The sequence below is a fragment of the Rhipicephalus microplus genome, chromosome 7, assembly GCF_043290135.1.
Source record: "Rhipicephalus microplus isolate Deutch F79 chromosome 7, USDA_Rmic, whole genome shotgun sequence".
Classification (NCBI taxonomy): Eukaryota; Metazoa; Arthropoda; class Arachnida; order Ixodida; family Ixodidae; genus Rhipicephalus; species Rhipicephalus microplus.
The window spans coordinates 55,952,374-55,969,463 of NC_134706.1; the positions used below are offsets into that span (position 1 = coordinate 55,952,374).

Below are 17,090 nucleotides of genomic sequence, written 5' to 3' on the forward strand. Positions count from 1 at the left end.
AGATATACCCCCGTCAGCGTTTATATTGAAGAACAAAGTTCATGTAGTTGTTGATAGAGTGACTACTATCACACTTGTGGATACAGGTGCGACAGTCTCGGTGATGAGTGTAAATTTTAAAAACCTGCTAGGACCAAAAGTGATGTTTTGCCTGAACCGTGGGGTGACTTTTTGGGGTGTAAGTAGTGAGGTGTTGTGTCCGGTGGGATATTGTACTGTGGACGTCTCTCTGTGTGGCAAGGTGTTTCGCACAGAGTTTGCGACTGTTCTGCGGTGTACACATGACGTTATCTTCGGTATTGACTTCTTGTGTGAATGTGGGGCCACTGTAGACTGCAGAAGTGGGCATCTTTCTATACACGGTACTTTCCCAACGGCGCTCTTGGAAAATTCCTGTCTTGAGGAATACATATTTTTCGTCTCCGTGGATACAGTCGTTCCTGCATTTTCTGCCGTGTGTGTTCCCGTGACATGTTCCAGCAACAACTGTGGCACGTTTGACGCCATGCTTGAACCGATTCTCTTGGCATGCCTGAAAAAGAACATTCTCATTCCCTAATGTATAGTGTCAGTCGTAGATGGACGGGCAGGTGTGTGGACAATGAACAGTTCCATGGAGCCTGCAATTCTGCCAGGCGGCATGAACCTTGCAATATTTCGACCCTATTCATGTACGACGCTGGTTGCGCTTGTTGATTCTACAAGCCAAAATGAACATCTAGGCTTAGAAGGTTAAGAAGATGCCTAATTGCTACAAATGGTCAGCAAGTCACTTGGCCCAATTGAACGTCATACACTGCTCGACGTTCTCTTAAACACTCGAAAGTGTTAAATTTTTCTAAATACAGCCAAAGGCCCTTAATGCCAGCGTCCCGGATACGTCATCAGATCCTCACCGAGTCGGTGAATCCCATTAGGCAGAAACCTTACCAAGTGGCACCATCGGAGCGCAAAATCTTCAACGAGCAAGTCCAAGAAATGCTGGAAAAGGGAATTATACAAGAATCGGCAAGTCCGTTGGCTGCTGCCGTCATTCTAGTAAGGAAGAAGGATGGTACGTGGAGATTTTGCGTTGACTACCGCCGACTGAATTCTGTTACCAAGAAAGACGTCTATCCACTGCCGCGCATCGATGACGCTCCAGACTGCCTGCATTCCGCGTCCTACTTTTTATTTGTCGACCTGAGATCAGGTTACTGGCAATTTCCGATGTACGCAGCTGACAAAGAAAAGACGGCATTCGTTACGACCGACGGACGGATTATGTAATGCTCCTGCGACATTCGAAAGATTTAAGGACTCTATATTGCGTGGTTTAAAATGGCATATAGGCATGTGTTACCTTGATGATGTTGTAATTTTTGGACGTACGTTTGAGGAGCACAACAATCGCCTAGACCTCGTGATCAGCTGCATTGAAAAAGCTGGCCTTGTATTGAATTAAAAAAAGTGCCACTTTGGCGAGCGACAGACATGGATGTTAGGAAATCTCGTCGGCAATGATCACATTAGACCTGACCCACAAAAGACAGCAGCCATAGAATCGTTCGAGCGTCCTTAATCTGTGAAACAAATGTGTAGCTTCATCGGGCTCTGCTCGTATTTCCGCCGGTTCGTACCCAAGTTTGCGGATGTCGTTCACCCCCTGACGAGCCTTTTACGCAAGAACAGCCCGTTTCAATGAACCTCCGAGCGTGATGCCGCTTTTCACAAGCTGAACTGTTTGTTAACTTCACAGCCAATACTTCGGCACTTTAATCCTTCATCGCTCACGGAAATTCACACAGACGCAAGTGGCATCGGTATCGCTGCCGTTCTCGTTCAGCGTTCTGGCAAGAAGAAACACGTTGTGGCGTACGCAAGTCGTTCTTTAAGCAAGCCTGAACGCAACTACACAGTGACCGAACAGAAATGCCTAGCGGTAGTCTTTGCCGTGCAACAGTTTCGCTCATACATCTATGGTCGCCCGTTCAATATCGTCACAGATCCCCATTTCCTGTGTTGGCTGGTAAATCTTCGTGACCAATCCGGCCGCCTCGCACGATGGGCCATACGTTTGCAAGAACAAGTCTTCACCATTTCATACAAGACTGGCCGTCTACACGCTGATGCGGATTGCCTCTCCAGAATGCCGCTACCATCGACAGATTGTGAAGGCGATAACTTTGACCACCTTATCGCTTCTCTGTCGTCTGGCTTTTCCGATGCCGTGACTTTCGCCGCTGAGCAGCGTAATGACCCAAGCTTGAAAGCTCTCTTCCCTGGAGCGAGAAATTCATGAGGCGAAGGCCGATTCTGCGTCCGAAACGGTCTTCTTTACCAGAGAAACTTGTCCATGACGGGCGCCCGCTTTCTGCTAGTTGTTCCTGCGTCTCTCCAAACGTCTGTCCTGCGTCTCACGCATGATGACCCCACCTCTGGCCATCTAGGCACCGCAAGAACACTTAGTCGCACGAAAGAGCGGTTCTATTGGCCGAAAATGAGCAAGACAATTATGAACTACGTGGCCAACTGTGCGCAGTGTCAGAGCCACAACCGGCCCTCCTCGGGTCCAGTTCGTCACCTGCAACCTGTAAAGCCTCCCGGTTCCCCTTTTGAAAAGGTCGTGATTGATCTGATGGGACAATTTCCACGCTCCTCAAAAGGTAACCGGTGGATAATTGTATGCGCCGACTACCTGACGCGGTACTGCTAGACGGCTGCCTTATGCTCCGCCATAGCAGTCAAGGTTTCGGAGTTCCTGTTGCATTCAGTCATCTTCTGACACGGACCTGCTCGCGTGATAATAAGTGACCGTGTACGACAATTTACTGCTGATATTGTCGAATTATTACTTCGTTTGTGTGCCTCCAAGTTCCGACACTAAACTGCGTATCATGCACCAACTAACGGCCTCACCGAGCGCACAAACCGAACGTTGATCAACAAGTTGTCAATGTTCGTCGCCACCGACCTTAAAAACTGGGATGAAGTTTTACCATTCATCAAGTACGCCTTCAACACGTCAAAACACGAAACGACAGGCTACAGCCCTTTTTATCTGCTCTACGCTCGCCACCTCGACATTCGCTGGTCACTATCTTTCCTTTTGTCATCCATGACGATATAACAATTGCGGAAACTTTGTGTCCTGCGAAAGAGACACGTCTATTTGCCTGATTACGTACACTGGTAGCGCAGGAATCCTCAAAATTTCGCTACGACAGTCAACACAGGCATGTAACCTATGCCCCCGGTGATCTAGTGTGGGTGTGGACGCCAATACGCAGACGTGGCCTAAGACAAAAGCTACTGGCACACTACGCCGGTTCTTTCGTGATACTCAATCATCTCAGGGAGGTAAACTATGAAATCGCACGTGTCACCACTAGTGGCCGACGTTCATGCAAGACATAGGTGACGCATGTTGCCCGCCTGAAGCCGTGTACACGAAGGATGCAAGAATGACTCACCCAGAGGGTTTCGTCTGAAACCGCAGGAATGATAAGAAGTATCACTACCAGGAAAAACAAGGGAAACGCGGGAAGAGAATGAAGACGACGTTGCCTCCACTGCGATCACTCTGAGTGGCAAAAGAAGTGTATAGCCAAGGGCTCGTTTTTTCCGTGTTTTAACACAATAATAATGAGATCTAACAGACAGTAATGCCAAGGAATGTAAAGGGGAAGTTATTAAAACCATTGGAATGTAAATAAGAAGAAAGAAAAGTGGATAAAAAATAACCAACTGTGAGCAGGAATTTAACCTACGACATTCAAATAACGCGTTCCAAGCTCTAACCACTGAGCTACCGCAGCGGCCTTCCCCCCATCCACTTTTTTGGGTTTATATGTGAATTTAGAAGTAGGAGTGACAGTCAGCGCCATCTATAAGCCAAACGACGAGTGTGAAAACACCCTTATGCGCATGTTTGGCGTCTCGTAGCACGTGAACCTATTATGAGTGGGCAGCTGATTAATGGTCCCTCTTATACAACCTAAACACACCAAGTCTGCCAGTATGAGACCCTCGTTCAATGAAATAGGGGAAAGAAGTGTATAGCTTAGGGCTCGTTTTTTACGTGTTTTAACACAATAATAATGAGATCTAACAGACAGTAATGCCAAGGAATGTACAGGAAAAGTTATTAAAACCAATTTAATGTAAATAAGAAGAAAGAAAAGTGGATGAAAAAATAACCAACTGTGAGCAGGAATCGAACCTACGACCTTCTAATAACGCGTTCGATGCTCTAACCACTGAGCTACCACAGCGGCCTTCCCTCCGTCCATTTTTTTTTGGGTTTATATGTGAGTTTAGAAGTAGGAGTGACAGTCAGCGCCATCTATAAGCCAAACGACGAGTGTGAAAACACTCTTATGCGCATGTTTGGCGTCACGTAGCACGTGAACTTATTATGAGCGGGCAGCTGATTAATTGTCCCTCTTATACAACCTAAACACCCCAAGGTCGTAGGTTCGATTCCTGCTCACTTGGTTATTTTTTCATCCACTTTTCTTTCTTCTTATTTACATTTCATTGGTTTTGTTAACTTCCCCTGTACATTCCTCGGCATTACTGTCTGTTAGATCTCATTAATATTGTGTTAAAACACGTAAAAAACGAGCCTTAGCTATACACTTCTTTCCCTTATTTCATTGAACGAGGGTCTCGTACTGGCAGACTTGGTGTGTTTAGGTTGTATAAGAGGGACAATTAATCAGCTGCCCACTCATAATAAGTTCACGTGCTACGTGACGCCGAACATGCGCATAAGAGTGTTCTCACACTCGTCATTTGGCTTATAGAGGGCGCTGACTGTCTTTCCTACTTCTAAAAATTCGCATATAAACCCAAAAAAAGTGGATGGATGGAAGGCCGCTGTGGTAGCTCAGTGGTTAGAGCATCGAACGTGTTTTTCGAAAGTCGTAGGTTCGATTCCTGCACACAGTTCGTTATTTTTTCATCCACTTTTCTTTCTTCTTATTTACATTCCATTGGTTTTAATAACTTCCCCTGTACATTCGTTGGCATTACTGTTTGTTAGATCATATATATATATATATATATATATATATATATATATATATATATATATATATATATATATATATATATGAAAGTAGATGCGCTTTCACATATCAACTGTTTATTGTGCCGACGTTTCGACAGGAACCCTGTCTTTTTCAAGGCATAATACTATTTACACATGTTACACAGGAAAAAAAACCAGGGGGGGGGAGGGGGGAACAAAATGAAGGAACAAAATGTGCGTTGCAGCTTTTTTTTCTCTTCTTTAAGCTGCAACGCACATTTTCTTCCTTCACTGACAAGGAGCTGACAGCTAGGTGGTTTCGTTAACTTTTTCGTGCATGCGCGCATGTCTTCCCAGTGAGCCCCAACTGTGTGGTGACTGTCTCGGATGTCGTACAGTCTCCCCCCCCCCCTGGTTTTTTGTTTCTTCTCCTTCTTTAATTTTTAACACACATTCTGTTCCTTCACTGACAAGGAGCCAATGCATATAATGAATATCGATGGCGGTGCCTCATTCACCAGCTTTTTCGCTCCCCCGATGCCACCAGCATGCACTTAAAGCGCTTAAGCCCTCCCCATTAACTTGTCATGCACTTCAAAGAGGAACGAGCCGCCAGCGGACTACGGGGAATGGTGAAATACAAAAACGGCGGCTCCCTGCCCACTTGGGGAAGTGTGGGTGCGGGGGAGGTATTGTTGACAAGGATGACATTCCTCATCTACCTCTGCCTTACTCTGTTGAAATGCTGCCCCTTTCTAATTATGCCGTGTCGGTCTTGCTTCTTCTCCTACATTTTCTATATTTTATTTAATGTTTGTCCTCCCGTTTCGCTGTTTCTTCTTTTTTTTCTCTTTTTTTTTCTCTCTCTCTCTCAATTGATCCCTCCCCTCCTGTCTCGACAGGATATAAAAAGGCACGGAACATGTGTAAATAGTATTATGCCTTCAAAAAGACAGGGTTCCTGTCGAAACGTCGGCACAATAAACAGTTGTTATGTGAAAGCGCATCTACTTTCATATTTATAACCTTGCGGCAACCGAAGTTATTTTTCTATATATATATATATATATATATATATATATATAGAACAAGTTTTTCCCCACGAGCTAAACGTATTTGGGAAGAGAACAGGCAATTTAGTGGTTGTGTTAATTTTATTTCCACTAATTCCGCCTGGTGAAGTGGCCGCTCCACCAGTCGAAACCCTTGGAAATAAAAATAGGACATCCGCTGAATTGTGTCTCTTCTCTCTTTCTCTCTCTCTCTCTCTCTCTCTCTCTCTCTATATATATATATATATATATATATATATATATATAAATATATATATTGTGAAGAAGAAAGAGCGTCGTTGGCAAGCAACATCGCCACCGCTTGGGTACTGGGTGCTGGGCTTCGCTCGCTCGGCTCGTGCTGATCATCGCCGCCATCTGCTTGACCGTTGCTCTTGCACGATCGTGTTTCTTCGTAGAACCACCGTCGCAACAGTCGTCAATAAACCCTTTTTCAATTGGTGGAGGTGCTGACATTCCCCGTCGCCTAAACCTGGGTGCTGCCATTCGCCGTCGCCTGAACCTGGAGCTGCGCAACCGAACGCTACCTCCCATCATGGCTACCAGCAACGCGCAACCTGGCTCTTCCACTCCATCCCCCAGCAACCCCGGCGTTCTTCGTTTGCGAGAGCCTAAGGTCTTTAGCGGAGCTGATGAGACCGACGTGGAAGACTGGTTCGCAAACTATGAACTGGTGAGCGCTAACAACAAGTGGGATGACGCGGACAAATTGACTTACGTCATCTTTTACCTCACTGACGTGGCCGAAATGTGGTATAACAACCACAAAAACGACATCACGACGTGGTCCATCTTTAAAACCTTGTTTGCTGACGTTTTTGGCCGACCCGCAGTCCGCAAGTCCAGAGCCGAACAACGCTTGCGGACTCGCGCACAAAAGCCAACAGAATCTTTCACCAGCTACATCGAAGACATTATTGGTCTTTGCAACCGTGTCAACACCACCATGCCCGAGTCGGAGAAGATTCAACACATCCTCAAAGGGATAAATGACGGTGCATATCAGCTGCTCCTTGCCCGTAATCCTGCCACCGTTCCGGAACTTGTCACTTTGTGTCAAAGTTTCGACGAGTTGAGCAAGCAGCGCGCCCTGACTCGCCCATTTTCCTCACACGCCGACTCACTCTCCAGTCTCACTTCTGTTCCCGACCACTCACCAACCCTGCAAGAGATTAAAGACTTTGTGCGTGAAGAAGTAGCTCGGCAACTGTCGTTGATTCCCTTCACGCAGCAGCCGCCGTCCTCTCGTCTGCCCTCACCACTCCGCGACGTTATTGCAGAAGAGGTAGCTCAGGCTGTTCCCGTCGCTGCCCACCAGCAGCCTGTGGCCATGCCTGTTGCCCATGCGCCGGCTATGCAGCCCGTGGCCGCGCCCCTTACGTATGCCCAGGTGGTACGTAGCAGACCCCGCCAGCAGCATTTGCCACCCATGTCTTCAGTCACTCCCCAATCCGCCCCATTTTCGACACCTTGGGCCGCACCACGAGTCAGCAATTCCTGGCGCACTCCTGACAATCGCCCGATCTGCTACGCCTGCGGTACTCCAGGACACGTGGCACGATATTGTCGCCGTCGCTTCCAACCACTCCGCGACGCTACTCGGCCGTTACCGTATGACCCACAGCCCATGCACATACCTGCTCCCTATCCCTCACCGCAGTATGGATGCACTAACTTTCCTGAGTCTCGGTCACACCAGCCTCAAACTCACTCTCCCCGCTCCCCATCTCCTCGCAGGCGATCACTGTCCCCAATGCGTCCTAGACCCGCTTCCTCCAACCGGGAAAACTGAACGCCGCAGTTCCAGAGGCAAGAACTGCGCCGTCGTCGAAATGCTCAAGTCCTCGCACTTCACCAGCTAACGTCGTCGCTATATCTGTCGATATATATATATATATATATATATATATATATATATATATATATATATATATATATATTCATGACAAGAATCCTATGCAACAAAATAATGTGCATTGTAATAGACCAATGCCTCTATAGTGTTCAATCCAAAACACAATATTCGAACAACTTCTTTCTATCCGCTTCTTGAGCTGCATTTTTTGCATGCTGACAAAACTTTGCATGCTACATATTTACCTAGAATTTGAAAAAATTGATTAAAAACTCCAATTCAAATGTTATGACTGCTTGAATAGACATTAGCTGTTGTTATGTTAATATATTTTTTTTCACTTTTCTTTTTCACACCTTCTCAGACAAGTACCCATGGTCGAAAGCTGTGAAACCTAAAGTGAAGACAACTACCAAGGCTACGCCGGGCCCTGTAGATGAAAAGTTCTCAGCGACTGTAAAGGTGTGGCCGTTATAAATATAAAGATGATACAATGCAAATACTTATCATGAAATTTGCTTAGTACTGGTTTTACTATTTATTTATGTTAGCTGCATGTTTGCAACTCTGAAAAGAGACCTTTACATTGTGGCCATCAGCCTAGGCCATGTGCTTGAAAAGAAACGCGTTCGCTAACAGTCGTTTCTAGGTGCTTTATAAGGGTCAACACAGTATTGAATTTTACCTGAGCCGATGTAGGTTTTGTCTATTTATAGTATAGCTGATACAGCAAGTTCCAAATTTTTTTTAAGCTTAAAGAAACGTAGTTTGTTGGTCAAGTTGCCTAATTTGAGATAAGCGGCCAGCTGCGAAAGGTTACGATGCGATTCACTCAATTTATGTTATACAACACTTTGCACGTAGTGTTTCTGCATTATGGTTGAATTTTCTTCAGCAACTGATGAGACGGAGATAATGAGAGACGCTTAGAGTCATAGGGTAAAAATACTGCTATTTTGCTAGTACGAAAGAATGACACATTCACTAGACAACAATATACAAGGTGATCACGAGTATTGCGGTGTTAGATCTGTGACGTATCCTACGCTGACTACGTTAAGCAAATGAGCCCTTGTTTGAAAAAAAATCACAGCATATCCACTCAGTGAATGATGATGTGTGCGACAAAGCGTTCATCAGTCCCTCTGTGCTTCCGTTCGTCCGTGCATTCGTCCGTCAGGCGTCCGTTTGGCCGTCCATCTAGTGGACACTCCAAGTACCGCCATCTCAAAACTTTTCATTATATATTTACCATACATCAAACATTCCAACCAGCAGACATTCCAAAAACTCCACAATAGGTGGCTACTACTACTACTACTACTACTACTACTACTACTACTACTACTACTACTTACATACATCGGGCACAGACAACCCACAGGTCAAGAAGCGTCGCACCTTAAGTACACTACGTGACATTCATTGCCAAAAAAGCGTCATAAAGTGTTCCCGACGAACTTTTTCCAAACTATGTACCGAAAAAATATTATATTCGTATATATTGTGCGTCAGAAAGACTCGTAGTTTAAAGTTCGTAAAAACAATCCAAAACGCACAATAATGTAGTTCAGTAAACCATTTTTTCTGCGGGGCATATTAGCTTTGAGACTTCTTATTTTCTTAGCGGCAAATAAAATATGAATTACTCAGTATTTAGGGTACGTGTATGAATGTACGGAAGTATAACAATCATCACAACTAACATAAAATTTTTCTGGAACAGTTAAAGATCAGAGTGGTCACGCTCAATAGTGATGTTATTAGTAGGAATGTGAGAATGACGTAACCATGAGCGCTGGAGCTTAAAATCGCTTATCTTTTGAAGTCTCGATACACATAACAATATTTCTGTATTATTAGATGGAGAGTGTTCGTAATGCCCTTGCGAATCACACATATAAAAATAACCAATCAAGTACACACGAAAGAGTCTTATATCGTAGCTCAGCTGCTACGGTCAACACCCTTAAAAAGTTTGAATTAACAACTACTTTAAAAAACTTGATTTTATAAATGCTAAATAATGACACCACCTTACATAACAAAAATTAAGGTCCCCTACACGCTTCCTAGGTCGCCCGTGTGGTAAATTTATGTGCCTGTCTCCTAGAACGAGACTCTTCATGGTGAATAAAAATAATATGAAATTGGTATATAGATTCGAGTAGCTTTACACGTCTTTGTAAAGATTAATCGCCAGATCATACCTTAACACACGATCTTTTTCGGCCGCACTTAAATCCTTTCTCCCACTATAGAATAGTAACGAAATTCACAGTAGGAGTGCCACTTAAACAAGGGTACTTGTTGACAAAAAATAAAGTGATAAAACATAGACAAGGTGTTTGAATAACAGACATACAAATAACCACACTTCTGGCTGCCATGAGCATAGACAGCCAGAAGTGTGGAACTTATTAGGACTCGTTCATGAAATATATCTTTCGCTTTCGGCTTACTAAAACTGACTCAAGAAAGAGATTTTAGAGCCGGACTCGCTCGCACACAAGCTGACCAAAATGTTACTGACGAAGACTCACTCGGGGTCATATTCCTGGCTCGAGTCTGTTGGTCTATAAAAAGCGGACTCGTGAGTTCATATGTCTAGAATTAGCTTGTTCGACGATAGTGTCAATGCTGTTTCGCACCAATAAAGTAAGTAATCCACGCCCTTTTTGATGTATTTTATATATATCTTGTGAGATGGGGTAAGAGTGGTTGCCAACTGGTAAGGACCTTTCTCCTATACGAGGTTTAAGGATAACATATATTTATAAGCACTTTCTTAGAAGAGTTAGCGGAGGTTATGGCAATACCCCCTCCCCTATGTAATTTAGCCTGTGGTCAGAGGATATTGAATTGCCACATGAAAAATACTGCTTTGGAATACGTGTGAGTACACGTACTAATAAGAACTAAGATAAGGCTGATAGCAACACTAAAAACGACTTGATAGGACCATTAGTGTGTTATTTTTAGGTGAGTCAGCCTACATGCAACAAGAGATGAAAAGAAGTGATCGATTGCGCGTTTGTTAAAAATTACGCGTGGCACGAGCGCACAACAAAGCACTTGTAACAAGCACATAATTATAGTTTAACGCTGTTAGCTGTATTTATTCGTCCCCATTATCTGTCCCCTGTTCTGTATCTGAATAATTTTCTGAAAAATGTTAGTGATCATATACACGATCACCAGTCTGCCCGCATGACACTGTAAGGAGCTACAATGGCTGCCAGTATTATTTTGCATGTCGTTGCATCGTAGACGTCTAATAAAAATTTACGCTGCAGATGTGGCCTCCATTATGCATGATTCACTATGTTGTGTGATGAAATTCATTTTTGTTTAGTGATGATGGTTTTATTTTGGAGCACCCTTTCGCTATCAGTAAAAAAATGAGGCCCCTATTTGTGTTGTTATACTCCGAGGACCACAAGTCTGCTCTGAATATAGCAAAATGTCTCTGCGCGCATAGCCGCTGTGAAGACATCGACCGGTTTTCCTCGGATGCATGTAGAGCAGACAATAATTGATCAAAGCGTCACGAATATTTTGGTTTATATATCCACGCTTCTGCACAAATCTCTTAGTTTCTCTCAGTTTCGGGGTTCACACCTGAACATTCAGATACTATTTTCTTGTGGTTTATATGCAGCTCATTGAAAACCTAGACAAGATGGAATTGATAAGCGTTACGCTTGAAACATATATGTCCTTTGACTGCGTCTGCGTGAAGTCAGTACTGCAGGCCAAATTCATCAATGGGGCTGATCGAACCATTGAGTGCTACAGAGATGCCACGATAATGTGAGTATTTACTGTAATCATTTAAAAATTTTGCGCAACCTTTAATTCTCGCGACATAACAATGTAGAGCGCACGTTATTCAAAAGAGTTCTTTGTCAGACAGTCACTTGTCCTGAAATGTAGACAGAAAGGGCACAGCTGACGCGCCGTCTGGGTTGAAACACTCTGACCAAGCGCGAGTAAAGATCCGGTTACCCCTGCACCTGATCGCATGGTTCACCGTGGCTGTGTCAAAAGCGAGCTCAAATGCAACGTCTCTCCGGAAGCAGTCTTCGCACTTGTCCCCTCTTTTTTGGGTGTAATTACAAGACCCCAACCACTGACACGTCACAGGAGTGGATCTCGTGGCGGGACTTGGACAAAAAGAGAAATGCAGGGCGAAAAAGCAATATATTTGACTATAACTTCCGAACAGACCGAAAGCCCTGACTTACAACCTCTGCTAAACGGGCTTACTTTAGTTGCATCCAGTATACAACCTGTGCAAACGCCAGGGCAATGGTTCTGCTGGGTGTACTTTATAGTTTTACTTTTTTGCGCTGCTTCGGATGTAACGTGACGAGTGACTGTGACTGCGTTATTGGAAAGCTGGAGATGTACTGAAATAGCAGCCGGGTCATGACTGATTAATGCTGTGTTCTACAGGGAATTCAGCCTTTCCTCTTTCAATGTGTGTTTACCACACGGTGAGTTACTGAGAATGTTATTCTGTGAATTAATACTGATAGGAACCGCTCTTTTGAGGGACAAAGGAGACAGCTGTATCTCAACTTACACTGAAAGGCTACGGCTTCATCTCTCAACGAGGCATTTACGCCAGTTGCCAGCATAGTTGGAAACTAAAACGTGACACACTACACGTCTCAGCTCCTGCCTTACGAAAATGCCGCTTCTGGATCTTAGTGTCATTTCACTAGGTGCATATATAGGTGAGCACAAGAACTCACAGATCGCAAATCTGCTTCGAGAGCTATACTAATGTGCGTAAGCATAAGGATCTATTTTTCGCTGTGGCCTTCCTACTTTTCGCTATGGCCTTCTCCCGAAAACTGTTTTCTATTGGAACCAACATCTTTGAAGCCCTCGTCGGGTATTCAGGAGACTGATAAAAAATTCGCGATAAAAAACTAGCTACACATCACTTTTTCTGAGCAATTTGACAACTTTACATGTCACCATTAGCCAGGCCGACTTTTTAATGCAACACTTCGAAAGTAGCCTTCCCCAAATATTTCAAGAGTTCTTTACTTTAGGAAATGATAGCAAATGAGTTTGGCTTGAGTGTGCTTAATCTAATGCTTTTCCTTCATGCTGTTTGGTGCTATGTATAGTGACCACCACTGGAGCGCTGCCTTCGGACAGAGTGGCGATTATTTGTGCACACTTAGGCATTTGTCATCCTGTAGATTAGCCCAATCTACAGGCTGAAAAATGGAGCGTGTTCACGGACTATAAGACAGAACTATAGTGTTTGGTATTCACATTACGCCTAGGACCCCAAGAACAACTACTGCTGGGAATTATAGAGCAGCTTCACCCCCTCCTTTTGGACGAAGTACATTTCGTGTCCTTTTCGACAAAGGACATGAAACCCCGTTTCAGTGGCTTCTAAGTCACTGCAGCAAATTAGGCAACGAACATATCGATGCAGCTGCTCGATCAGCACACGAAGATCGTGAAAAAGAATCTATCCCAGTTTCAAAGACTGATGCTTTAACGAAAATTCAAAAAATCGCTAATGAAGAAGTAAGATCCCTGTGGAACACTAAGTGCTTACGGCACACGCGACTGCATAGGCCGGGCACGTATCGTTGACTTTGGCCTCCGTCCGGACTCTCTCGACTTGACACAACAGTGCTTTGCCAACTTTGGCTTGGTGTCACTCTTACCAAAGTTTTCACTTTCCGAATTGGCAGTGAAGACAATGCTGCTTGCGGCCATTGCGCCGGTGATGAAACGATAGAGCACATTTTTCACTGCCGTCTTTGCCCACGTTACAGCGTGTAAAGACGGCAGTGAGCTGCTGCGTTAGCTCGCCTTTACGACAGACCTGTGTCAGAACACCCAGTGCTTGAAAGGCGACAATATCTGCCTTAGCACAGAAAATCAGTGAAGGCCTCTTGAACTTTTTGCGTGGTAGTGGCCTATTGAATACGCTATAGTCCCTTTTCATAAATACGTCACCTGATGGTGAGCTTTTCATCAGTTTCGCTTCGCAAAGGAGCGTGGAATAGCTAGCGCTATCACGAGGGCATTTAAAGAGAGCCATAAAATGCGTGAGTACTGTGATGTGTGCGTTGGCAGCGTGTCCTCCGTATCATTCGCTGCAATCACACCACTTTCTAGCTTGAACAAGCTCCTAGTACTCTCCGATAAGCTTTCTGAGAAGCTTCCGCTGCTAAATGAGCAATATTTTCTACATTCAACGGGTTGGACGAGCAGTTTGGCTTGTTATGATTGGCAATGCATGGATCCGGCCTGCAAGACACTCTCATCGGCGCGCCCTCCCGACACTGTCCGCGTCCTGCAAGAACGAAAGAGGTGTCTGTGTGCGCTGCAAGAAACGCGCATCAGTGTTGCTGAGACACACAGCCCGCGTCACCTACTGCGGTGCCCTCGCAATGGCGGCAGACTGTGGTTCGCGTCTGCGGCACTAGGGGCGCCCTTTTTTGAAAAGGGTCTATAGCACCCCAGCTCTTTTTTAAAGGTGATAGTCTTTCTTGGAACTTTCGACCGAAAAATTTTGGTCTGTCTGTCTGTATGTCTGTCTGTACATTAGTATGTTTGTTCGCCCTAACAATACCTCAAACGGCACCAAGCGGCCAACCCCATCCGCAGCGCCCACCAATATTGCTCAATGTTTACCGTTCACAGTTGTGCGATTTTCAATTAAAAACGCAAATATTGCGCATATCTGAGGAGCCATACCAGCATGTCCATGTTTTGTATGTCTGCCTTTATATTACAAGAGACACAGACAAGTAACCCTAAGGAATATAGCGTTCAACGCGTTGCGCTGACAGTGCACCGCGTTGCTCAAGAAGGTGTTTCCAACGCTATGCTACGACGACACGGTGGTGGCACCCGCCCGTCGCTTTCCTTTCTGCACCTTATCACATCCGTGACTGGCACGCATCTTTCTCCGCGGTCGCGCACACCTTTGTTTTTGAAGATAACTGCCAGATGGCGATCGTGTCTAACGTGTCTAGATGCGCTTGTTCGCCTCTGTTACACGCTCTAGGCACTCTAACTCAGCGCCTTTAGAATACCATTCACCAATTTTCTTGCGCAGAACATCAAATAAACGTTTCGTTCACTCTCTCCAGATGCAAGACTATCGTCTTTAGACGTTTCTGAAGTGTAACATGTGAATTCAGGCCATTTTTTTTTCTTTTCTCTTTCATGATTTTATTTTGCTCTTCCCTTTCTTTCCCCTTCCTTCTTTCCCATTCCCTTTTCTTTAGTGTAGGGCGGCAAACTGAATGCTCCAATTTCTGATTAACCTCTATCCGTTTCCCTCATTTCATTCTCTCTATGTACGCCTATTTCGGTCGGGTTCATCGAGAAACGGGGACAAGGCGTGTTTGTGCTACAACAGCTTTCCCCCGATTCTGCAAAGCTCAGTGACATACGAATGTATGTCTTGGCTCGAGTTACTTCTTTGACGAACGGTGCCGCAGTTTTACGATGGCATGCTGCAGCAAATTGTGAGATGAGCCAACTTCGCGGTGCTTTGGCCTTGCATCACGTAACCAAAGCCGTGTACTTTTATTTTGCGTGTCTGAAAGGAATTCTGAATGCGATGAGTGCAATTACTGTCATACTAAACGGTGTGACAGACGATTGATTGATTGATTGATTGATTGATTGATTGATTGATATATGGGGTTTAACGTCCCAAAACCACCATATGATTATCAGAGACGCCGTAGTGGAGGGCTCCAGGAATTTTCGACTACCTGAGGTTCTTTACCGTGCACCCAAATCTGAGCACACGGGCCTACAACATTTCCGCCTCCATCTGAAATGCAGCCGCCGCAGCCGGGATTCGATCCCGCGACCTTCGGATCAGCAGCCGAGTACCTTAGCCCCTAGACCACCGCGGCGGGGCGGTGTGACAGACGAGTTCAGTGGTATAGGATCGAATATAACCTGATATATAAAAAAAGATCTTTGTGCACGTAATCCGTGCATACGCTCAAAGAATGAAGCTGAAGTGCGCAGCCTTGTTTTTTGTGACTGGGATAATGCCAATCGTAAGTTAGAGTATTTCCTAATTACTTTCGCCGCACATCCAGAAATCTTTTGGTGACCCGTGCCCTCATTTTAGTGACACGGGCGACAGTATTTCGATTTGCTCTAATTCCTGAGCAGATATATCCTTGTCTGTGCATTTCATTTTTAGTTTTAGTGGACCAGTCCATGGTTTGCTCTATTTTCGTAGAATATACTTCCAAGCAGTTGTTCCCATATGGCCGAAGCTTTCTCCGCTAAACTTCGACTCCCGGCTGCGACGTGCGCGAAGCCACCGAACCGACCTGATAAGCCATTTCGATTTCGCAAGAATCCTAGTCAAGTTCTGTTTCTCTCCCTGATGCACACCGATTGCAGAAATCACGGGTCTGCCAATCCGTATACACATTTGCTGCTCAAGTCTAAACCCCACTATACTGCCCTAGTCATGTCGTTAGGTGATTCGGGCAGTGCCTCATAACAATGAGCATTCCCCACAGTGGAGCCACCCTTATAAGACAGGCGCTGCCTAGCTTTGCACTTATGTGAGGTGGTGCCTAGAAATTGAAATCTATTACCCCAGCAAAATTGACTCCACTGTACTCCCATTCATTAGAAATGGGTGGTGTATTGTGTGGTATATCATACGCCAGTGAAGCCTCGGTTGACTCTGCTGCAGTGGCACTAACAAAATTTTAGATTGTAGGAAAAAAATGTGTGAAAACAATAATTATTTTAAACGAAAGGGCGGTGCAAACAGGATAAATATTGTAACCACTGGGAAAATAATAAATAAGTGAGCAGAATTTGACGTTACCTGCTCTGACAATGTTTTGTTTGTTTTGTGGAGTTGGCGTATCCGTATTCTTTCTTTCTGCTTACGACTAATTTTATGATCTTACATTCTCAAATATAGTCGCAGGTTCTTCATCGCTCGCGTGATATACGCATACATTCTGGCTCTGATTTGTACTTCTTGCTGAGAGTCGGAAAGAACGATGAAGCAGACTGAAGTTAGGACATGAGCCAACATGCGCCTCACGCTTGAAAAATATTCCGGTTTCCGATCTATGCAAAACTCCACCTGCGAATTGCATCCGCA

At 44.8% G+C, this 17,090-nt stretch overlaps 1 protein-coding gene across 4 annotated transcripts in view; it reads left to right on the top strand.

Moving 5' to 3' along the window:
• Positions 1–17,090, top strand: part of LOC142766947 (uncharacterized) — a 94,182-nt gene that overhangs the window by 59,186 nt on the left and 17,906 nt on the right. For all 4 annotated transcript variants that reach the window (XM_075868145.1, XM_075868144.1, XM_075868147.1 and 1 more), the window contains 2 exons: positions 8,307–8,404; positions 11,604–11,755. In XM_075868145.1, the coding sequence (XP_075724260.1) occupies positions 8,307–8,404; positions 11,604–11,755 (250 nt within the window). The remainder of the gene's footprint in view (positions 1–8,306; positions 8,405–11,603; positions 11,756–17,090) is intronic.